The 25559-nt window shown below is 38.0% G+C and overlaps 2 protein-coding genes across 2 annotated transcripts in view; both read left to right on the top strand.

Moving 5' to 3' along the window:
• Positions 1-10432, top strand: part of otogl (otogelin-like) — a 66370-nt gene extending 55938 nt beyond the window's left edge. The window contains exons 50-57 of the mRNA XM_077194012.1: positions 2362-2425; positions 2528-2706; positions 3107-3211; positions 3494-3613; positions 3700-3745; positions 5417-5488; positions 8413-8492; positions 8855-10432. Of these exons, the coding sequence (XP_077050127.1) occupies positions 2362-2425; positions 2528-2706; positions 3107-3211; positions 3494-3613; positions 3700-3745; positions 5417-5488; positions 8413-8492; positions 8855-9055 (867 nt within the window). The 3' untranslated portion in view covers positions 9056-10432. The remainder of the gene's footprint in view (positions 1-2361; positions 2426-2527; positions 2707-3106; positions 3212-3493; positions 3614-3699; positions 3746-5416; positions 5489-8412; positions 8493-8854) is intronic.
• Positions 10433-17923: 7491 nt separating this feature from the next.
• Positions 17924-25503, top strand: LOC143697084 (uncharacterized; the record flags this gene model as incomplete). The annotated part of the gene is made up of 7 exons (XM_077194011.1): positions 17924-18145; positions 18457-18567; positions 18645-18786; positions 18897-19154; positions 20028-20245; positions 21011-21191; positions 25208-25503. Coding segments are annotated over exons 1-7 (1284 nt in total), but the record flags the coding sequence as incomplete, so codon positions are not given.
• Between the last annotated feature and the right edge of the window lie 56 nt (positions 25504-25559).

The following is a 25559-nucleotide window of genomic DNA, read 5'->3' as shown; positions in this document are numbered from 1 at the left end:
TGAATATGAAATTAAAAGACAATTAAGTGTTGTGATCTTCTATGAGAAACTACCCTCTGATCCCACAAATAGGTTAAAGATCTTGGTACATTCCCAATTAGAACATCATTTCACTAAGGGTGAGCTTGACAAAAATGCCTTTGAGTTTCTTAAAGTTGAACATCCAGTGATCCCTGTAATTTACACACTCCCTAAAATACATAAGGGCTTGGATATCCCTTTGAAGGGAAGACCTATTGTTAGTGGGATTGGTAGCCTAACGGAAAATATATCTGCTTTCGTTGTTTTTTTTATTAAATCAGAAGTGGTTACCCTCCCTTCTTATATACGTGACTCTATCGATTTTATTAATTCGCTGAAAACCTTTGATATGACCTCTGACAACTTGCTGTTGGCCACGCTTGATGTTCACAGTTTATACACAAATATCCCACATGATGGTGGCCTTGAAGCACTCCAGTATTTTCTCTCTTTAAATCAGGTTGAGCCAAGACCCAGCACTGATTGTATACTTGATTTTGCTAATTTAGTTTTTATAATTTTTTTTGTTTTCAAGGGGAGTTCTATATACAAAAGAAAGGCACTGCCATGGGAAGTAAAATGGCTCCTAATTATGCATGTTTGTATATGGGTCTCTTTGAAAACCGATTTGTGCTGCATCAGAGAAATCCATTTTATTCCAAGATCTTATTCTACAAGCGATTTATCGATGATATCTTTCTGAATATTGACTGCACATCAGATGTAACTCTTGTAATGAGCATCTGAAATTCACTTTGGAATTTGATAAACATCAAATTAATTTCTTAGATATTAAGGTGCATAAAGATGGCACGACCATGAAAACTGATCTTTTTCGTAAACCCACGGATCGCAATACGATATTGCATGGGGATAGTTTTCATCCCAGGCCGTTGATCAAAAGTCTTCCTACGTGCACGTAGAATATGCAGCGACAACATAGCTTACTCGATGCAGCCTGCGGACTTGACAAAAAGATTCCTCAATAGAGGTTATAAACAAGAGTGGGTTGATTCGGCCAAAAATCGTTTTGATCAGATAACACAAGATGATTGTCTTCGATCAAATAAATGGACAAAAGACCCAAATAAGTCCCCCTTATGCTGCATTAAGTATTCCCCACTTGTGTCAGAATTCAGAAAATCTGTTTACAAACATTGGCATATTGTTGATTCGGATCCAAGACTTATGAGAGTCTTTCCAGTAAAACCAAAACTTGTTTTGAAACGTGCCCCTAACTTAAAGGATCATCTAGTCAAAAATGATATGCATCCGCAAATCACAACGTCTTTTCTTAGTTTGCCAGATGGTAACTAGATGTGGTAGATGTGCCCAGTGTTCATACACGCACAAATGTAAACATTTTAATCATCCACATACTGGTAGGTAACATCCGCTGGTAGGTAACAAACACATGTTACTTATATGTGAATTGTTGCCCATGTGGCTTAACATATGTGGGCAAAACAACGAGAGCACTACGAACCAGAATAAGTGAGCATAGGAGCACAATTAGAACAGGTGATGTACGCAGTCCAGTCGCCGCACACTTTAAATTAGCTGGGCACAATGTCAGCGCCCTTAGATATATCGGGGTGGAGAGGGTCAATAAACCCTCTAGAGGAGGTGATTATGACAAAAGACTTCTCCAACGGGAAACTTTTTGGATCTATTTTTTAAATACATTGTCTCCGTATGGTCTTAATGAACAGTTTGATACTAAACCATTCTTATAATAAATCAATTTTTTTATTTTTTTATAATAAAGGCAATTCTGTAAAATAGTCTATGGTTTGTGTATATATTGACTATATTTCAACATATCTGATGTAAATGTGGTGTAGCCTAATGTCCCCTTATCATTCTGGGTTTATTTGTATTGTATTGAATTGTTTTTTCCATTAGAATTTTCCTTCAATGTAGTGTATTATGTTGGTTATGGGTTTGTTGAGTATGCTTATATGAGTGTTCTCTTAATTGTATTATTAGGGGTGGGGCTATTAGCTAATCAAATTAATTGAAATCACGGGGCGGGTCAGTTGATTGTGAGACCTATATCACTGTATCAAATGTGTCCACCATTTGCCTGAAGAAGACCCAGTGGGGTCGAAACGTTGCTTTTTTTATTAAATATGGGAGCATAAAACAGTGTTGCGGACATTACATTTTCTTTTACTATATTAGTTATTTCTGTCCTGCACCTGCCAGAAGGCGGGATGTGCACACAACTTACTCTTTTTATTACATTGTATATAGTCCATTTTGTTACGTGCATGAATTGCATTGGCATAACAAATTGTCCTGTAACTACAGAATTTTTCCGTGACCTGTGTGTTATAGGGTGAGGTGAAAGTGGAGGATCCAGACTCCGGCGGCCCGTGTGGATGCCCACTGTATCACTGCAGTAAGACTCAAACTAACACTCACACACTCAAAATGCCATGCTATTCAATGAAACTGAAACACAAGTCAGTGTTTGTGTATCTCTGTGTGCTTGTGTGTGTAGAGAAGGCAGAAGTGTGTCTGTTTCAGGGTGTGACAATATTGAACCCGGGCCAGTCTATGGTGCAATACTTTGAGGGGGAGCTGTGTTACACGGTTCAGTGCCTCACACATAAAGACCCCAGCACCGGGTTCTACGCCTTGGAGGTCACCACTGCCAACTGCTCTGAGAAGTGTGAACCTGTAAGTCACATGACTAATACATTTTTTATTAATTTATGAAAGTCCAGTTTTGAAAGGCTCATATCATGGGAGAAACAAATGCTCTTCTAAATTAAATATTTCAATGTACAGAGGTTAGTCAATCATAACAGAAGTGATTTACATATAGAAGCCTTAAAGGTACAGCACCAATTTCAGCCTTCTAATGGTTTAAGAGACAGTAGAGGATAGTCATGTAAAACTAAATTAAAGCTGTTTTTTGTGGATTTCATGAAATAAACAAAACTTCAGAAGTGCAGAATAGACAATAACATTTCTTATTTTTATATTTTTCCTATTTTTTTTTTGTGTGTGTGTGTTACGAATTTAAAATATATATTTTTAAATATATATTTTTTGTTTACATTTTCTGTCACTGTAGCATCAGGTTTATGTCCCATCATCTGATCCACATGTGTGCTGTGGCTCCTGCAAAAACATCTCATGCTCATATCCAAGTGAAAACGGCACTACGGAAGTATTTATGGTAATCTGCACTGTTGCTTTTATTAATGTTACCCCAAACTTACCCTTGGAGGAAAACTTTCTGACATTATTTACTGTATTTATGAACATTTTCCCCTTTGAGGATGTTCACAAATGGATATTCTGACAGATTTTCTGGGGGCATTTTCAGCAAATTTATCCTTAAAAAATATTGCTATTGTAGGTCAGAAACACACACACTCAGACAAACCCCATCATTGTTTTCAGGAAACAGCTGCAAATGCATGAACCTGATAGTTTTTTTTTTTTATGTGGTTTGCAGGCAGGCAGCTCATGGGTGGCTAACTGCACACGGTTCGACTGTATGGAGACTGCGGTAGGGGCAGTAGTTCTGGCCTCTGGAGTTGTCTGTCCTCCTTTCAATGACACAGAGTGTATTCAGGTCTGATACAAATCACTGCATTCCTTTTGCTTCTTCTGTATCTGTTTGTGTTGTTGTCCTTCTAACCTCTGTGCTGTGTGTTTCAGAATGGAGGCGTGGTTCAGACGTATGTGGACGGTTGCTGTAAGACATGTGAGTTGTGTGTGTCTGGGGCTGGCTGTGCTTTCTGGGAATGCTGGGGGCTGTTTGGAACAGCATGATGGAGAAGCAATGCTGGGCTTACTACTGTAGCTGCTGGTTGCATATTGTGGTTAGATGCTCCCTGTTGTCCTGGGGGAAATGAGTGCTGCTGTATATATCTCATGGGCCTTTTCATTCTTTTCTTTCAATTTCAATTGTGCTTTTCCTTGTCCTCAATTCTCTCTAAAATACAATGATTGTACATGCTGTAATCTTGGATGAAATGTATAGATTTTAGCTTGAGTTGTCGGAAACAGGGTTTCTGTGACGAAAGCCCAATGAAAGCCAGATTGCTATACAATTCCCCTCTCTATGTGTTCTTAACTCTATATTTGTCTTTTGTGTAATCTGTGGCTCAGGCTGTTTTTTGTGCTATGGGATTGGTGTTTGTGTTTTTTAACTGTCTCTTGTCAAAGCTTGATGCTTTAGGTATAAACAATAACTTTAGCAAATTTGAATGTTGACAACGAGTGATTATGTAAGCTTTAACTAGAATTAGCATAGAAAAGTCATGGGAATTCGTAGGTTAAAAGGTGTGGGAACCCTGTATTTTACAAAATATTTATTTAAAATGCACAAAACGAATGGACAGCCAAATATGTGTGGATTCATAAAAGCATCGTACACCTAAGTAGATCATAGAGACAATTGGCAACAGTGGTCTCCACAATCTATTAAGGCTTATGATGCTTGTGGAAAATGCAACCCTGGCGATATTTCAGTGTTCAAAAGTTTGGGATCGGTAAGCTGTTTTTGTAAGAAGTCTCTAATCACCAAGGCTGCATTTATTTAATCAACAATTCAGTAAAACAGTAATATAGTGAAAATGTTGTTACAATTTGAAATAACTTATATATATATATAAAATATATTTTAAATGTAATTTATTCTTTTGATGGCAAACCAGAATTTTCAGCATCATTAATCCAGTCTTCTCAGTGTCACATGATCCTTCAGAAATCATTCTAATATGCTGATTTGATGCTCAAAAACATTTCTTATTATCAACGTTGAAAACTGTTGTGCTGCTTAAGATTTTTATGGAAACGGTGATCTATTTTTAAGATTATTTGACGAAAGAAAAAAGTTCAAAAGAACAGTATTTATTTGGAATATAAATATTCTGTAACATTATAAATGTCTTTGTCACTTTTGATCAGTTTAATGTGTCCTTGGTGAATAATTTATTTTTTTAATCTGACTGATCCCAAAGCATTTGAATGGTAGTGTATATATTTTTTGCATTACTCATAAACCAAGGAAAGCATATTGGAAAAAGCTGCATGAATCTGTTTTAAGACACAGTTTTCTTTGATTATATTGGCATGGCATGCTTGAGGGATTCAGAGGTGATTTTGAGGAAGAAACTCCACATGTCTGGCATGTGTCTTTGCTGGCTATGTGCTAATAATTTGCTTTCAACAAACTGGTATGTATTTTTTGTGCAAGCGGTGGGTCTGTGCATCTTTTTACGCATGAGGTCACTTGTGGGTGCAGGTTTGTGTGTGTTCGCATTGGTTTGGGGGCTCTTGCGTTTGTGCTGGAAGCTTTACGAGCGACTTCAACCAAATGAGTTTGTTACAGACTTGTGAGTTTGTGAACCTGCCCCTGTGTGTTTCTCAGGTGCTGGACTTGGTTTGTTGCCTTTTTCCGTTAGTCCAGTAACACCCACTGCTAGTACTAACTGTGATACAGGTACTCACTTATCTACTGAATTATCTTCTTTATCTGTGTCTCATAACATTTTTTTTATGTGTGTTGAAGTTTGAGTGAATTGATTAAGTGTGTGAGACGTTTGGGCTATAATAGGAATTCTGTCATAATTTACTCGCCCTCATTTTAGTCAAATTCCTTATACACGTGTTCTGCTGTGGAACACAAAAGGAGTACTTTTGAAGAATATTCATTCTTTTTTATTTTCCCAATATAGTACTGTACCTTACATCTTGAAGCTAAAAAATAATAGAATCAAATTATTCTATTTATTTACAGAAAATCTTGCCTCAGTTCTTAAATGTTATAAAGCCTTGTTTAATTCAAATATGACAAATATTTTGGTGAAAACATGAAATAAACGAATGGAAACGCTTCATTTTACAGTATGTTAACTTGCGTGTACTTACAGTGTACTTACCTAAGTAAGTACTGGGTAATATAAGGTAAGTACATGGGTTAAGGTTAGGTTTAGGGGTAGGTTCAGGGTTAGTACCTAGTTATTACCCAGTTATTGTAATTACTATAATAAGTACATAGTATGTACATGGGGAACAGGACTGTAAAATGAAGCGTTACCAATATTTTTTCTATTTATGGTATGACAACTTTCCTTTTTGTAATTTTTTTTGTGGTTGAGCACCTTCATTGAGCTTTTTGTCTAATTTTTAATTTATTTTATTAAAGCTTTTATGAACTGCTTGGCAAAAAAATAAAAAAGGGCACTGTTGTATTCCATGGAAAAAAGAACAACAAAATGGGTTTCCACAACATGAGGGTGGGTAAATAATGTCAGAATTGTCATATTTTATGAAATATTCCTTTAATTCCTGTACTTGTGAGCATCTGTGTAACATTCAAACACAGGCACAACTGCTTTCCAAAAACACTCATCAGCTGTCCCTCCCACCATCTCAGACACACAGCTGTGAAGTCTTGATTTATTTCCTGTTGAAACCCCCTGATATCTTCAAAACCTGACCTCTGTTTGAACCTCCAGAATCTCAGTGTCAAAATTAATGAGCTGGGAATTTACAACATACACACACACACACTGCCCTCAAAATAATTAAATGCCTTTCATTTTATCATTGTCATACAAACAAAAATTACATATGGGTAAAAGTTCAGTTTTCAATGGTGCCACTCGATCATTTTCAGACAAATGCCACCATGGTAACTAACATGTCAATCAAGTGGAGCCTTGAGCATGTTGTGTTTAATGTGGTTTGATGTGTGTGCGACTCTGCATGTGAGTGGGTTTACTTGACTCATTGTTACAGTCGCATTAACAAAGATTAAACATAACTTGGTTGAGTTGTCAATACAGATCTCATGGATTTTTACGATCTTTAAAGGTCTAGTAGATGAAACGCAGCATTTAGATATCACACACGAGATTTTCTCTTTCTGTCGGGAGTGTGCTACAGATTACACTCAGTTTGTATCACTCAGTTTTCTTAGCACCTCACGAGTACCAAAAAATCGTGCTGATAAAGCAGAGCCCGCCATCGGCAGCAATACCAACACCTGATCACTTTATTTAAAGGAGCAAATTTTCATATTTCATGTTCCTCATTTGTGAAAATTAACTACTGAACTTTTTTTTTAAATGTTTTATTATAATTAAATTTTTTTACAATTATTTCACTATTAATAGAGTGCAACAGTCAGATTCTGGAAGTAAAAACTCCATTCATTTTCTCCATAGGGAAACCGATTTTGAACGATAACTTATAAACCTGTAATAACAGCACTACTGTGAGCTACAAGGTTGTTAATCTATGGTATTTGCTACTGCTGAAGCCGTCAGCCTGCATTATTTAATAATCGTGTTTAACGGTAATTCCTGGTGGAAAAACTACATTACCTATGATGCTGTTGAGAAAAGTAAACCAATCAGAAAGTCAAAAAAGCAACTCACACAAAATAGCTGTTTAGCTCCTCCCACTCCCATTAAGCACTGCGAATGACGGAACCAAGTCGATCTCTCTACACTCAAAATACTGAAATGTTTGTATATATACTGTATATATATGCATATTTTGCAATAAACGCAAATAAATGTTTTTTAGATATGCATTCACCATTTGTAAATGAGTAGTTGTATATTTATCCATCGCTTTTAATTTGATTATGCTGTTTGCAATGCTTCATTGTAGTTCTTTCCCTCCCTGAAGCCGTTAAGTAAACAGTCTTGTACCTTTGTCTTTTTGTCCGATTTTCAAAAACTTTTATGTTTCAAATCAAAGTTTATAGTGTTGTGATTCACCTCGATTGGCTTGGTTCATGGTTTTAACAAAGACTTTTTTGAAATCGCTACTGGAGAAATGAATGGAAAAAAATACTTCTAGATTCAGCGCCGCTGAAAAAGGGGACAACCACTGCTGCATTCTATAATGTTATGGCATAAAACATCAGAAATATTGTAAAGTACTGTATACGTCTGTACATCTATTTAATTTCTTATTGCATGTTCCTGGTCTCAGTGCAAATTATTCATCAGAGCACATTATTCCAAATATTTGTTTTCATAATCCTCAAAATGTAAGAACTTGCCTCACCTCAACTGATATCAAATAGACCTTATGGGCTATTGATTGTTGACAATTATTTTCAAAATATTCAGGCTTAGTTAATGCGGCATTTCTGAAATCATGCCAATAATTAATGCAGTATAATTGAATGTTGGTTAATGTCATGTTACAGCAATACTAGGAAATAACTATAGTCAGTTCCGGATGTATAATTTTTTATTTATTTAATGTGTATGTATTCAATTTTTTTAATACATTTTAAATTGTTATTAATGTTTTATTTAATAATGTTTAATGTTCCTTTAAAAAAAGAAAATGCATGTTTGTGTTCATTTGTAAGTCACAATTTTTCTGTTTGTGTGTGTGTAGGCAAAGAAGATGGTAAAACCTGTAAGAGAGTCGCCATCAGGACCACCATCAGAAAAGATGACTGTAGAAGTAATGCACCTGTGAGTATGAAAGATTCACATTAAAATTGCCATTCCTATTGTTACATATATACATTTTCTGTTCTAATATCTATTATATTAGGTTTGCTTATATTCTTTAATCCAGAGGTCTTCAATCCTGCTCCTGAAGGCCCAAAGCCCTGTAAAGTTTATCCAGCTTGCTTTAGCTTATGATTTTCAAGCGATCCTGAAGAGCTGAATTAGCTGGTTCCGGTGTGTTTGATTAGAGTTGGATCTAAAACAGTGGACAGTAGACTGCCAGAAGCAGGGTTGAAGACCTAAGCTCTAATCTATTCTGTTCCCTCTCCATCCATCCATCCATCGGAGTTGCTAACCTCATCTCTCTTGGTTTTTCTCTTCAGGTGACTGTGTATTCATGTGATGGAAAATGTCCATCTGCCACCATCTTCAATTTTAACATTAACAGTCATGCACGTTTCTGCAAGTGCTGCCGTGAGAACGGCCTACAAAACCGCATTATTCAGCTGTACTGCACTCGAAATGCCACTACGGTGGACTATTACTATCAGGAGCCAATGGACTGCTCATGCCAGTGGAACTGATTCTTTGTGGACTGTGTGCAGTAAAGTTAAGATCTCAGTGAGAGCACTAGCTTGACACAGATTTTGACTGCATATACAGTATAGTACTGTATCTGTAAAACTGCTGACTACTTACACATCACTGTTTTTGTCTTTGATATCTAAAATGTATCTAATACGTTAATCAAACATTCATTAGAATAAGAACAACCAACTGCTGTTAAATTTGTGTATTGTTTAGATTCTAGAGTATTAACATTTAATGACATGCAAATTAGTATTAATATTTTCCATAAACATTTTAAGTAAACTTATACTGTACATCTTAAGATCTTAACTTAACCAAATGCTTTATTTAAATGCAACTTTGCGCTTTTTCTAACAAAATCACATTTCTTATTAATTAGAGGGGGGAAAATGTACGAGCCAGTCTTATGTAGTTATTTGATATTTCAGTAACACTTGCAATAAGGTCCCATTAGTTAATACATTTACTAACATTAACTATCAATGAGCAATACATTTCTTACGGTATTTATTGACCTTTGTTTATGTTAGTTAATAAAAATACAACAGTTTATTGTTAGTTCCTGTTAGCTCAGGTCCATTAAATAATATTAACAGATACAACTTAATTTTTTACTAATGTATTAATAGATTTTGAAATTATATTAACATTAACTGAGTTTAATAAATGCTTAAAAAAATTATATGATCAATTAATTATGACACTATATGCTTTTACATAGCTTTAACTCATCAGAATAAATTAAGCAATTTCAACTTTTTTATAAGTTATACAAGATTCAACTCATTTGCTAAAATCAGTTTAATTTAATTTAAGTTGGAATTACTTAAAGTTGATTGTACTTAAAAAAAGGCAGCACTTTTTTACAGTGTGTTAACAACTGTTAAATAATGTTAGTAATAGGAATCTTAATGTAAAGTGTTACTGATATTATCTGCTTGACAGGCACACACTTCCTGTCACTAGTTGTGTCCTGTCTTAGCCATCTTTCAAAAAACATAACTTGATGAACTTGAATTTTCCATACTATAGCCATAATGTCAAAAATTTGGTTTCTGCTGCAAATGATCAAAATTGTGTAACCCTAAAAAGGATTAGCATTTAATATAATATATCTAAAACCCTGCATGTTATTGTCAATGTTTTTTAAATAATAAAATAAAAATACAAAAAAATTGCACTTTGCAAATCAATCATTTAATGGATTTACCAAGCTATTTTGTAATATACCACTCAATTATCCACCGATTATTATACTGCAGATATTAATAATTTAGAAAATATTTAATCTTTGTGTGTGTGAATATTTAATTTAAGTCATTTCACTGTAAAATTACCAAATGGACTATCAATAAAACTGCAAAAAACAATTGGCATCAATCTTGGCATCCATCACCGGAAGCGTAGGATCTTTACCCTGATCTAATTTCAGAAGTGGTTTATTAACTAGATCAGCCCACGCATGACTTGAGTTATATCCTGCTGAGTTGTGTTTTGCTTTCAAGTCGGATAATTAAAATGTTGGAAAAGTTCCTCTCCTCCCTTGTGTGCATCTGCTGAATCAGAATTTAAAAGAATGTTGCAAGTTCAATACAGTGAACTGTTGATTTCCACAGAAAATAACATTGAGCTTTATTACGAAAAACAGCAGTGTACTGGCAATAAAAATCTGGGGTAGGACATGGTACTGGTATAAAAAAAGTTTACACATTTCAAAAGCTGGAGGAATATACATTTTAAAAAGCTTTATTGCTCAAATAACACATTTTTGTAAATGAATTAATACGTTGCATTCTAACTTCCATTGCAAGTGCATGTAAATGTAACTTGAACCTGAAACATTTCTAAACCTTGCATAATGTTTGTAAATGCCTTATTCTTGACAGCTAATATAAATTGAGTTTTATTCTCAGTGAGTGATGTTATTGTAACCCGTGACACGTGATAACTAGTTTGCATCAAACTTAACTAACCGACCAGTGGGCTCATAAGATTTAGTCCGAGGAGAGAGATAATGCAGCAGTAGTGAACAATCAGACAACAAGATAAGGTAAGAATAAGTTTGAATTTTATATTGAAACAATATAAAATTAAGAGATTAATACAGAAGTTTTTTTTCAAGGTTGTTGATTTTACCCCTCTCTTCCTTTTATCGCTGTTTCTCGTTGTTAAGGTAAGTGGATATTCCTCTTTAGTTTTAAACCATTTAATTGACTCATTTTCTTTATTTTGATACCTTGTTGTTATATTGTAATGATAACTAATCACCTAGTTGAACATGGACTCATAACCTCACACAAATGTAAATAAAAAATAGAAAAGTTAAACAAAAAATAAACAAAAAGAATTTCGTTCACTCTGAACGTAAAATTCCCAGAATTGTCCAAAAGTCTGATGTTTCTCAATGAACAAACCAGGAATGATTCGCACTTCGTTCGATTCACAGGCAGAACGGATCACACTCATCAGCTGAACATCACAGCACTCACATGGAAACAGAATCAGAAGAACAAAAACCTGGCCTTGAAGATACAAGGCCAAAATAGCATTTGACATTATTTACAAATCAATTCAGTTTATACACAACTTCTAATAAAACACAGCAAATAATGTCCATTCATAGAACTCTGTGCAATAAATTGTCTTTGTGCAATAAATAAACTTTTTTTTTTCATACTTGCTTGTAAACATCATATTTGACACACACATTGCACTTCATGGCATTCATTTCACTGAAATGGCCAAATTACGTTTTTCAATTTACACTTAACGCTGTATTTGCCATTAATACTGCACCAAATAAGCAATAATTTGATGTAACACACTTAATATGATCTCTAATGAACCTTATTGAACCATACTAAAATGAAAATTATACACCAAGGAACTCGTTTACATGTACATTGGAATAAACAGGGAAGTTCCAGATGATACACGTTCTCAAAATGTCACTCAAGCATAGACCTCTTCTCCAGTAGCAGTTTTAACATTAAGTGACATGGGCATCTGACGCACAGAAGCCAATGCCACATGTCACTATGCGTATTGGCACATCCGGTCTCCACTGGCATGTGCCAGTGGATAGTGACATGTGTCACTGACATTATTAGCATGTGCCAGTGGATATAGTGACATGTGTCACTGACATTATTAGCATGTGCCAGTGGATAGTGACATGTGTCACTGACATTATTAGCATGTGCCAGTGGATAGTGACATGTGTCACTGACATTATTAGCATGTGCCAGTGGATATAGTGACATGTGTCACTGACATTATTGGCATGTGCCAGTGGATAGTGACATGTGTCACTGACATTATTAGCATGTGCCAGTGGATATAGTGACATGTGTCACTGACATTATTAGCATGTGCCAGTGGATAGTGACATGTGTCACTGACAGTATTAGCATGTGCCAGTGGATATAGTGACATGTGTCACTGACATTATTGGCATGTGCCAGTGGATAGTGACATGTGTCACTGACAGTATTAGCATGTGCCAGTGGATATAGTGACATGTGTCACTGACATTATTAGCATGTGCCAGTGGATATAGTGACATGTGTCACTGACAGTATTAGCATGTGCCAGTGGATATAGTGACATGTGTCACTGACAGTATTAGCATGTGCTAGTAGATAGTGACATGTGTCACTGACATTATTGGCATGTGCCAGTGGATATAGTGACATGTGTCACTGACATTATTAGCATGTGCCAGTGGATAGTGACATGTGTCACTGACAGTATTAGCATGTGCCAGTGGATATAGTGACATGTGTCACTGACAGTATTAGCATGTGCCAGTGGATATAGTGACATGTGTCACTGACAGTATTAGCATGTGCCAGTGGATATAGTGACATGTGTCACTGACATTATTGGCATGTGCCAGTGGATATAGTGACATGTGTCACTGACATTATTAGCATGTGCCAGTGGATAGTGACATGTGTCACTGACAGTATTAGCATGTGCCAGTGGATATAGTGACATGTGTCACTGACATTATTGGCATGTGCCAGTGGATATAGTGACATGTGTCACTGACAGTATTAGCATGTGCCAGTGGATATAGTGACATGTGTCACTGACATTATTGGCATGTGCCAGTGGATATAGTGGCATGTGTCACTGACAGTATTAGCATGTGCCAGTGGATATAGTGACATGTGTCACATTATTAGCATGTGCCAGTGGATATAGTGACGTGTCACTGACATTATTAGCATGTGCCAGTGGATATAGTGACATGTGTCACTGACAGTATTAGCATGTGCCAGTGGATATAGTGACATGTGTCACATTATTAGCATGTGCCAGTGGATATAGTGACGTGTCACTGACATTATTAGCATGTGCCAGTGGATATAGTGACGTGTCACTGACATTATTAGCATGTGCCAGTGGATATAGTGACATGTGTCACTGACATCGCGGAACACTGACACTGTCGTGGAACAGGTTACCGTCTTGTGACACTTCGGTAGTGACTGACAGATGTGCTGAGCAGCTATACTGACGTAATTGTGAAACAAACGCCTATATAAATAGCCTATTTTTTTCTCGAACATGTCAGTTTGTGACATGTTGCGACAGTTGAGGAACATCTACGGGTGGTGTACTTTTCATTTGTTTAATGAAATAAATAAAAAAATAAAAAAATAAAAACAAGTAATCAGAGTCTGATGCCGATATAAATAATTAGTGGATAATATATATATATATATAATATATCAATATTATTGAGCTATAATTTATCTAAGTAAATTATTTACTAATTATAAAATATAAAAAAAGTATTTACTAATTTATAAAATATAAATAAATGATTTACTATTTATTTATATTGAATTCAGACTCTGATTACTTTGTTTTTGCTTATACTCATCTTTTACAAATACTTTAAGCAATTATGTAATAAGAAATAAACCAATTTTTATAAATCCGAACATGCATTCCTTCTGTAGATGTCATAATGTCACATCTACATAATGCTCCGGTATACAGCGTCTACGCTACTGGAGTGTCATAACATACGGCGACATGTACCGCGACACTATCCACTGACACATGTCACAAGTTTTAGAGACTCTGATTACTCGTTTATTTAAATTTAATTTTTGCTACCTTCGTACTGTACAATTGCTACTAAAGACAAATGACAAATACTCATAGCAAATACACCACCTGTAGATGTTCCTCAACTGTCGCAAGTTTCAGGTTATTTTGCGCTGCCCAGTGTGGACTTACTGACACCTACTGGCGTGCATGCAGCATCATGCAAAAATAAAGGTTACAGTAACAGATGCGACTGTTAATGCGCTATTCGTAGTAACTTCTGATTTATTCGTTATGTTTCCTAGGATGGGCAGTTTGCGAGATCAACAACATTGGCATTACGTATTTAACATTCAGTGGCTTATATGCCACTCAGATAGGCTACTGATGTGTCACACTGACATGTTTGAGAAAAAAATACTGACGTTAAAACGTTAAATTGACATATATTTAAAAAAGATCACTTATATAGGCGTTTGTTTCACAATTACGTCAGCATAGCTGCTCAGCTCATCTGTCAATCACTACCAAGGTGTCACAAGACGGCAACCTGTTCTGGGACAGTGTCAGTTTTCCGCAATGTCAGTGACACATGTCACTATCTACTGGCACATGCCAATAATGTCAGTGACACATGTCACTATATCCACTGGCACATGCTAATAATGTCAGTGACACATGTCACTATCTACTAGCACATGCCAAAAATGTCAGTGACACATGTCACTATATCCACTGGCACATGCCAATAATGTCAGTGACACGTCACTATATCCACTGGCACATGCCAATAATGTCAGTGACACATGTCACTATCTACTGGCACATGCCAATAATGTCAGTGACACATGTCACTATCCATTGGCACATGCCAATAATGTCAGTGACACATGTCACTATCTACTGGCACATGCCAATAATGTCAGTGACACATGTCACTATATCCACTGGCACATGCCAATAATGTCAGTGACACATGTCACTATCTACTAGCACATGCCAAAAATGTCAGTGACACATGTCACTATCCACTGGCACATGCCAATAATGTCAGTGACACATGTCACTATATCCACTGGCACATGCCAATAATGTCAGTGACACATGTCACTATATCCACTGGCACATGCCAATAATGTCAGTGACACGTCACTATATCCACTGGCACATGCTAATAATGTGACACATGTCACTATATCCACTGGCACATGCTAATACTGTCAGTGACACATGTCACTATATCCACTGGCACATGCCAATAATGTCAGTGACACATGTCACTATATCCACTGGCACATGCTAATACTGTCAGTGACACATGTCACTATCCATTGGCACATGCCAATAATCTCAGTGACACATGTCACTATATCCACTGGCACATGCTAATAATGTCAGTGACACATGTCACTATCCACTGGCACATGCCAATAATCTCAGTGACACATGTCACTATATCCACTGGCACATGCTAATAATGTCAGTGACACATGTCACTATATCCACTGGCACATGCCAATAATGTCAGTGACACATGTCACTATATCCACTGGCACATGCCAATAATGTCAGTGACACATGTCACTATATCCACTGGCAGATGCTAATAATGTCAGTGACACATGTCACTATCTACTGGCACATGCCAATAATGTCAGTGACACATGTCACTATCCATTGGCACATGCCAATAATGTCAGTGACACATGTCACTATCTACTGGCACATGCCAATAATGTCAGTGACACATGTCACTATCCATTGGCACATGCCAATAATGTCAGTGACACATGTCACTATCTACTGGCACATGCCAATAATGTCAGTGACACATGTCACTATCCATTGGCACATGCCAATAATGTCAGTGACACATGTCACTATCTACTAGCACATGCCAAAAATGTCAGTGACACATGTCACTATCCACTGGCACATGCCAATAATGTCAGTGACACATGTCACTATATCCACTGGCACATGCCAATAATGTCAGTGACACATGTCACTATATCCACTGGCACTTGCCAATAATGTCAGTGACACATGTCACTATATCCACTGGCACATGCCAAAAATGTCAGTGACACAGGTCACTATCCACTGGCACATGCTAATAATGTCAGTGACACATGCCACTATCCACTGACACATGCCAATAATGTCAGTGACACGTGTCACTATATCCATTGGCACATGCTAATAATGTCAGTGACACATGTCACTATCCACTGGCACATGCCAATAATCTCAGTGACACATGTCACTATATCCACTGGCACATGCTAATAATGTCAGTGACACATGTCACTATATCCACTGGCACATGCCAATAATGTCAGTGACACATGTCACTATATCCACTGGCACATGCTAATAATGTCAGTGACACATGTCACTATCTACTGGCACATGCCAATAATGTCAGTGACACATGTCACTATCTACTGGCACATGCCAATAATGTCAGTGACACATGTCACTATCTACTGGCACATGCCAATAATGTCAGACACACATGTCACTATCCACTGGCACATGCCAATAATGTCAGTGACACGTCACTATCTACTGGCACATGCCAATAATGTCAGTGACACATGTCACTATCCACTGGCACATGCCAATAATGTCAGTGACACATATCACTATCGACTGGCACATGCCAATAATGTCAGTGACACATGTCACTATATCCACTGGCACATGCTAATACTGTCAGTGACACATGTCACTATATCCACTGGCACATGCTAATACTGTCAGTGACACATGTCACTATCCATTGGCACATGCCAATAATGTCAGTGACACATGTCACTATCTACTGGCACATGCCAATAATGTCAGTGACACATGTCACTATCGACTGGCACATGCCAATAATGTCAGTGACACATGTCACTATATCCACTGGCACATGCTAATACTGTCAGTGACACATGTCACTATCCATTGGCACATGCCAATAATGTCAGTGACACATGTCACTATCTACTGGCACATGCCAATAATGTCAGTGACACATGTCACTATATCCACTGGCACATGCCAGTGGAGACCGGATGTGCCACCGGATGTGCCAATAGGCATAGTGACATGTGCCATTGGCTTCTGTGCGTCAGATGCCCATGTCACTTAATGTTAATACCCCCTCTCTCATTAACATGCGGTCAACACATAATATGAACAATCTCTTCAACTCATTTTAACTGCTACTTAATTCAACATTATCGTCATATAAATGATTTAGAGACATTTAAACAATTCTTACGTCAGTTCTCAACTCAATTTGAAGCTTCAAATCTCCCGAAGCAGAACAAACATCCGCTCGCGTCAGAAGTTTACATTCAATATTTTAAATATTTCTATTTCTATATAATTAATGAATTTGTTTGCAGTCTTATATTTGTTCTGTCAGCCGTTTTCATACTTTAACTCTGTTGTTCAATTTGAAGTTTATTTTCTTGTCTACTGTACCTGGGTTACATTATACATGTAGGAGTCTGGTGGGTGTTAGTGCGGGAGTTTTGTTTACTTCGCGACTGACCCTACATTACTCCCACGTGCTGGCTCTGTTGAAAATGAAAAATGAAAAGAAAACATGTAGTGGAGAGGCTGATCTGACTGAATGAGACCCAGACGCAGAGCTGCTTTCAAGAGGAGGTGTGGTTGAATTTTCCAGTGTGTTTTGTTATGTTATAAGATGCTTGCCTGGGCATCTGAAGTGGCAGAGGAGGCGTGCCCTCAAGGAATGTTGGGTATTTTTTTTATGTAAACTGAACTGAGCCATTTTTTTGCTCTAAGATGCCACGGAGTGCTCTTGTGACCACAAAGACTGTTTTAGGATGCTGCTAAAGTTTGTAGTGTAGGTTATTATTACAGTGCAAGCTGCAAGACTAAAGACCTTAGTGTTTTACTTTAAGAATATGGTGTAGTCTATGGACACTGGAATTATGGGATGGAGCTCCATGGATAAAGTTCTGGCCTTGATTTGGCAACTTCTGCACTTCTTTCAGGTAACAATTAATTTAAGCAGTTCATTCGAGATGGATCACTTCATCTTCAAGTGCAAAAATGCAATTTTCTGCTGTGAATTAAGAAAAAAAGAAATATGCCTTTCTGAGTTACATAACGAAACCTGTTTATGTTAGAACAAGTCTAAGCTGGAATAGTTATTTAGAAAGCTTTTCAATTTTTTTTTATTTTTTTTTATTTTTTTGTCAAATCAGCTTAGATAATGTGGTTAGATAACATAAGGAGGGCATGTTTGAAAAACAATGATCTGCACCCAATCCCTAGATTTTTCTTTCCTCTTTTTGTCTTTCAGGCTTTCAGTCTTCCATGTCCCAGAAGTCCATCCTCTGTCCATGCACAGGTGGCGTTTCAGTGTTTTCCGTCACAGACAGCTAATTTTTACACACTTTCATTGGGAAACAAGGTGCGAAGCAAACACTATCCCTCTCAAATGCTCACACACATTAATAATATGTTTGATTAATTGAGTTTATCTGTCAGGTGCTGTGCAGTATTCCAGTTTGTGAAGACATGTGTGAGTGTGTGATGACTTTCAGAGGATCACAAGTGCATGAGAAACTGGAATTTAGTCTGCAGTCATACAACAACACAGAACTGCTGGATGCCAAGACTTTCCAACTTGGTAACACGCAGCAGCTTCAACCCAAAAATGAACATAATGTTTTATTTATTTAAATTTTATTCATTGAGATTCTACTTTGTTTTAATACTCTTTCTTTGCTCTATTGTTAGTTCCCCTCCTGAGCTCCTCTTTAAGCATGAAGATCTCATCCACAACTGCCATGTTCAGCTGGTCTACATTAGATGGTGGAAATGTCTTGGATGTTTGTTTGGATGAGCAGTGTTGGGTTGCATCCCATTTTCAGCCATTCCACCAGGTGAAAGGGTTACAGCCCGGACGTCGTTACAATGTCATTGTTAAAAAGAAAACATTCTTCCCTCAACTCCAAATTAACGTTACACAAAGCCTTCAGCTGGCCATAAAGACAGGTATGTGCAAAAACACATATTGTTGGGTCTGTGATGAATTGCTTTTGTTCCTTTATTGCCACTTCATAGTCACTTTAGTTAAAGGTTTCTGCTAAATACATCAAGATAAACGTCTCAAAAGTAAAGTAGACCCAAAATTGTTTTACTGGGCTTGATACTATAAGTGAACCTTTTAGAGTTTCTCAAATACTTTTTACTATGTATTAACAATTAACATTTATTAATGAAACTTGTCGCGGGATTCGAGATTTTTAGTGAATATAAACTTAAATTTCAGTCTATTTCTCACACAAAAATGACAATTGTGACTTGTGAAGTTTTGAGATGTAGTGCAGAAAGACTAAAAACGAGACTAAAACTATTAAACATACTTTTTGTAAATTGAAATGAAACTAAAATAGAATATTAGATGAGAACTTTGTAAAAAGTTAAGTTAATGTATTAAAATCACTAAAACTGAAATAAAAAAATTAGCTAAATAGAAATATATATAAAGAAACTAATAAAAATGACAAAAGCACATACATTTGCTTAAACTAAAATGGAAACTGAAAATATAATATAATAACTCAAAGCTAAATTAAAATGTTAATAAAATGTGATGGTGCTTTTTTGTAATTTTTTGGGACAATATAATATTATATTTGATAGTATAAATCACCATTCACTTTTGTTGAATGAAAAGGTGTAGAGATTAGAGCTCTACATTTGTGTAATCTCCATGTTCTCCAATGTAATCTCCATGAAATAATAAAATATCATGCTGATTTGGAATGACAAATGCTTGAAGAAGATGAAAACTTAAGTAGTAAATAGTATAAAAACTTCTAAAGACACACACATACACTGATGGTGTAACTTGTCCTCCTGCAGGTCAGTGTCCCGCTGGCTGGCTTGCTGTGGGATGGAGCTGTTATAAGGTGAGCCCAATGTTCAAGTCATGGTCTGGAGCGAAGCAAATGTGTGAAAGATCAATCCCAGGGTCACATCTGGCCAACATAAAGACAGATGCAGAGTTTCTGTCCATCACATCCTTCTTAAAGTCCTGTGACCATCTTCTGCTGCTGTGGACGGCTTTGAATGACCGTGAGGTACATCAGACACACATAAACAGTAATGACGTACAGTGTTACGTACCTATATTTTTTAAAGACATGAGTATACAGCAGGTATACTTTGAACAGTGTGCAAATTGTGCAAATGCATATATGAATATGCTTTTTCATAAATTTAAGACATTTTATACAAAATTGGAAATTAAAATGGAAAACAACTAACTTGAGGTCATGTGATGACAATGTAGCATAATAGAGTGCACCAGTGCCCATCCACTCTTTCATTGGCCTTGGTTCCAGAAGGTTTTCTCCCATAATTATTTTTAAATGGTCTTCTTTAAAGAGTTGAACCAAACTAACCAGTTACTAGGTGAATCACAACAACAATAAACTTTCATTTGCAGCATAAAAGTATTTGAAAATCAGAGAAAAAGATACTGACTTTATGGGATTGGGCAGATGCTGAAGATGCTTGTTTTTATTCTCTGATTGGTGGAGCTTTCTTTGCGGAATCATGGGTAATGTAGTTTTTCACCAGGAATTCCACAGTTAACACGGTTCTTTAAAAAAATAAGTTGAAATAATGCAGACTAATGCCGAGAACAAGCTCATAGCTCACAGCAGTCTGTCTTTAATTGTTTATAAGATATCTTTATTGAAAATAAATGGGGGTTTTACTTCCGGAACCAGACTGTTGAATTCTAAAAATGTTTTTTGTTTGTTGCATACTGAAACTTAGGATGAAAAATAGGATGCATAATGTAGTAGCCTATATTCAGCCTCTGTTTTTAATATCTACAGACAGAAGGTGAACTCCGCTGGTCTGATGGCTCCGCCTACAACTTAAATATTGAAGTGACATCATCTCTTGCACCTAATCAAACTGGTTGTGTTGCGATGCAGAAGAATGCCACTGGTGCAGGATACTTCTTTACTGCTTTCCCGTGTTACCTGCAGCTCCCCTATATATGTCAAGAGGAGTGTGAGTGAAGAAGAGAGATAAGGGGGGTATGATTTACACAAGCTGGACATCTTCCTCGATCAACATACACTGTTGTTCTTGGAAAAAGGGGTTGGGTTAGAGTCAGGATTGATTGGATTGATAGGAATGTTGTTCCTGGACCAACAAAGCTTGTTGATCCAGGAATATGTCCTGTTTTGATTAATTAAACTGTGTGATAAGCATTTTCAGGGAAGTACCCTGAGGAAGACTGTATTGCTCAGAGGTTGCTCTTTTATAGCTCTGCATTTTCTTTAAATGAGCTATAATTCAGAAAGCCTTGTTATTAGCAAAATTGGTGGCCATCAAGTGAACTACAGCCAGCAACTTAATGCTTGTGCACGCGCAACGTACAAGAGCCAATATACGCGCGACAAAGTTCCCTTTCGAGAACGTTCACTTCGTATTGCCTAGCTATACGCTATTGGAAAACTCCTTTTCTCGAGAATATTGAAGCCTTTATTTTAAAACGCAGTGCAGCTGCACAGCCAGCACAGCACAAAGCTAACTAGCTGGGTGATTGGCTGGGCTGCGGGAACTGTACGAACCTATAGTGAAGTGGCGAGGACGAGCGATTCTATCAGGACGCTTCCCACCTCATGAGCGCCAAAGCGTGCCAGAATGGGCGTGGCTACTGACTATAAGCGGCCCATTTCGCCATAGGAATCAGAATCTCCTTAATCTCCTTCAGCGAACTCTCTTGGCTGATTCTCCTGCTGAAGCCTTCGCCGTTGACAAGCCCGAGCAGCGGAACGAGCGACTCTGCATAGCAGTTCAGCGGACGGCGGCTTCCTGTTTGAAGCTTCTCGATTTAACACCGCCTCTTCTGATTCGCCGTTCTCCAGCAGCCATCCGGCGAAAACCGCTAATATCCTTTGAAAACGCACATTGTGCTCGCTGCTACGACACTCTGTCAAAAGAGCAAAAAATTCCAAATGGCACGTCCAGATTGTGCTTCATGCAGAGCCCATCTGCATGACGCGGATGGACACAGTGAGTGTTTAATGCCTGGGATCCGGCCATGTGGAAGCTGCACTCACCAAGGGTGGATGCTCTCACTGCGAGAGTATGCAGCTCTCTACCCTGCGCTCGCGGCTTCTCAGAGGGCGGCCCCGCCCCGCCCCTTGTGCCCTCCCGTTTCCGAAGGATGCCTGAGCGAGTCAAGACAATTGAGCCCACGTCTGCCCCGTCCCCCAACCAGCGCCCAACTCGGCAAGCGGCCGGTCTCGTCTCATTTGGTGGATCGGAGGAGGTAGGCGATGACAGCCTTTCTTTGGCTGCATTTGAGGGCGAGGAGTGGTTGGGCTCAGTTGTTGACCCCGTCCACCTATCTCAGTCCAGCGGAAGTGACACCAGAGCAAACTTCTCCGTGTACTCACGAGGGCCGTTGAAGACCTCGGTCTCGAGTGGTCTTTTCCTAAGGAGCCCACCAAGAGCCGGCTCAAGGAGTGGTTCCTGCCGGGGCGCCAGCAGGTCCCTCATAAAAGACCAACACTGTTGAGACGGCCATACAGGATACTAACAACAAAAACAAATCCTCGCGCAAATTCAGCCAGGGGATTGGTTTTTGTCAGTGGTTCTGAAAGATGCTTACTTTCATATCCAGATAGCTCCCCATCACAGGCCATTCTTGAGATTCACCTTCGAGGGGCAGACTTATCAGTACACAGTCCTACCATTCAGGCTGTCACTGGCACCTCGTACGTTTACAAAATGAATAGACGCAGCACTCTCCCCCCAAGACAGCGGGGAATGTGAATTCTGGATTACCTGGACGATTTACTCGTTCTGGCCCAATTGAAGGCCGAGTTAAAAGCCCACAGATCCTGGCTCCTCAGTCTTCTAGAATGCCTTGGGCTCTGGATCAATTTTTGCAAGAGTGTACTGTCCCCCAACCTCCCTGGGAACAGTTAGTTATCGACTGTCCAGATGAGAGCTTGGCTCACGCCAGACCACACTCCCTCCATCCAGCAGCTAGCTGCTTCATTCAGAGCGGGTTCTCTCAGACCTCTCAGAACGTTTCAAAGGGCACTGGGCCTTATGGCGTCAGCATCGTCAGTACTCCAGCTAGATCTACTGCATATGCATCCCCTTCAGCGTTGGCTGAAGCCCCGAGTCCCAGCTCATGCGTGGCGATCAGGCCACCTGAGCATCAGGGTGGACCTTGGCTGTATCAAAGCCTTGGCCCCTTGAAAAATCACCAGCTGGTACCAATCTGGTGTAAGCATGGGTCTAGTCTCGAGGAGGATGGTAATTTTAAAAGATGCCTCCAACCTGGGTTGGGGGGCATTGTATGAGGGCAAGCCAACCTCCGGCTTCTGGTCGACCTCGGAGAAGCGCCTACATATCAACTGCCTCAAAATGAGAGTGGTCTTTCTAGCCCTGAAAACCTTCCTACCGTACCTGGCGGGACACCACGTCTTGGTCCGGACGGGCAACATTTGCAGGGGTGTCATACATAAATCGTCAGGGTGGCCTAAGGTTGCACAACCTGGTGCTATGGTGCTTTATTAATCCCCTTTCTTAGCATGACACATTGACATTACAGTACAGAATAGCTCTTTTGGCATTACACTGAACATTGTATAAGCATTTAATGTGTCATAGAACAAAATAGAGGCTTTCAGGAGAGTGAGTAACTGTAGTACTGTATCTTTTTGATTTTCCTGGCAAAAACGTCCCGAGTCCTTGACATAAAAATCTGTCTACTCTAGGCTTTCATAGACAACCTATGAGGTTGAGGAAGGTCTTGTTTTTCAAGTTTCCTTACAAGCTGTCCACACACTGGCAAATAAAGGCGATTTAATAAATGACATATAGCCTCTTTAACTATAAACTTTGTCTCAGATGTTTCTCCGGCATCATTAGAAGAACATTTCTCATAGGGGGTGGTGGTGGCGCAGTGGATAAGACACATGCCTTTGGTGTGAGAGACCTGGGTTCGAATCCACTGTGAGACACCAATGTGTCCCTGAGCAAGACACTTAACCCCTAGTCGCTCCAGAGGCGTGCGACCTCTGACAAATAGCAATTGTAAGTCGCTTTGGATAAAAGCGTCAGCTAAATGAATAAATGTAAATGTAAATGTAGAAGAATTAAAAGTTGACTCGAATGAGACAAATGGTGACATACAATACAATTATAAAGCCATAAAATAAATGTGGATCAGAGTTATTATTAAGTAAATCTAAGACGAAAACATTTACAAATAATTTTTGTGAAAGCTGAAATAATATATAAATATTAGATGAAACATTTAAACTTAAAAAACTTAAATTAAAATTACAAATGTTGCCTTGGCAACTAACTGAAATAAGTTAAGTGTAAGTACTGAAATTACTAAAACTGAAATGAAAATTAAGCTCATTTAAAAAATATATTAAAAACGTATTAAAATGACAAAAGCACTTAATGAAAACCTAAAAATGTAAGATAATTCAAAATATTATTAAAACAAAATAACTAACGTTGGTTGCATAGCTGAGATTATTTGGGTTTACAACAATTCGATTCGAAATGTTAAGTTCATATTTAGGTCTCTGACTTTTGATTGTAGACGTTGGTGTCTTGGAAGATCTGAGCACAGTTTGAGATGTTGAGAACTTTTCTGAAACTGTAGAGTATATCCATGAGATGAGAGACTGACTCCTGAAATCTTTTTGTAAGGAGAAAAAAATTGAGAAGCAGTGGGCCAAAATGACACCTTCAGCCCATCTCTGAGACTATATTTCGTTGGGTTATAGTACACTGTGATGTCCAATTGTAAAGGGGCAATTGGAAGGACCCTTCTTTAAACTAAAATGACAAATGGGACACCCAGTGGTCTTGTGGACAAAATTGCTGGTCCACTTGAAATGTGACAACTGGTATAGGTATTTGCAGTAAAATCTCCATTTACTCTTCATTTATTTTAATTGCTGTCTAAGAGATAACAATATTTGAGATTTCATTTGTGGCTTTCTTTTAGAAAAAATCTTATATATGTGTTTCTGTTACAGTGTTGCAGAGCAGTAATGAATTGCTGTTCCTGGAGAGTTTGTGTGAGACAGAAGCAGTATTTATCTGGTCTAATGAATCTCTCCTTGACTTATCTGCTGGTTTTTCACTTGCTCTACAATCAGAAGATGACTCAATGGATGGAACCATGTCAAATAGGCCCCTCATAAACACTCAAAGCAGAGTGAGAGTTCAAGGTCTCTCTCCTGGACACGTCTATCATTTCTCACTGGTTCTTACACGCCCCAGTGGGGCGTCTCAGACACTTGGACCCATTTTTATCTTCAATACAAGCAAGTTTTTACATCTACAGTACCAACAGACATTAAAGGAATGGTTTACCCAAAAAATAAC

Source organism: Siphateles boraxobius, unplaced genomic scaffold, assembly GCF_051911475.1.
Source record: "Siphateles boraxobius isolate OS27281-9 unplaced genomic scaffold, OSU_SipBor_1 31, whole genome shotgun sequence".
Taxonomy (NCBI): domain Eukaryota; kingdom Metazoa; phylum Chordata; class Actinopteri; order Cypriniformes; family Leuciscidae; genus Siphateles; species Siphateles boraxobius.
Note: the sequence above shows the minus strand (reverse complement) of the source record. Positions and strands in the feature narration are given on the sequence as shown.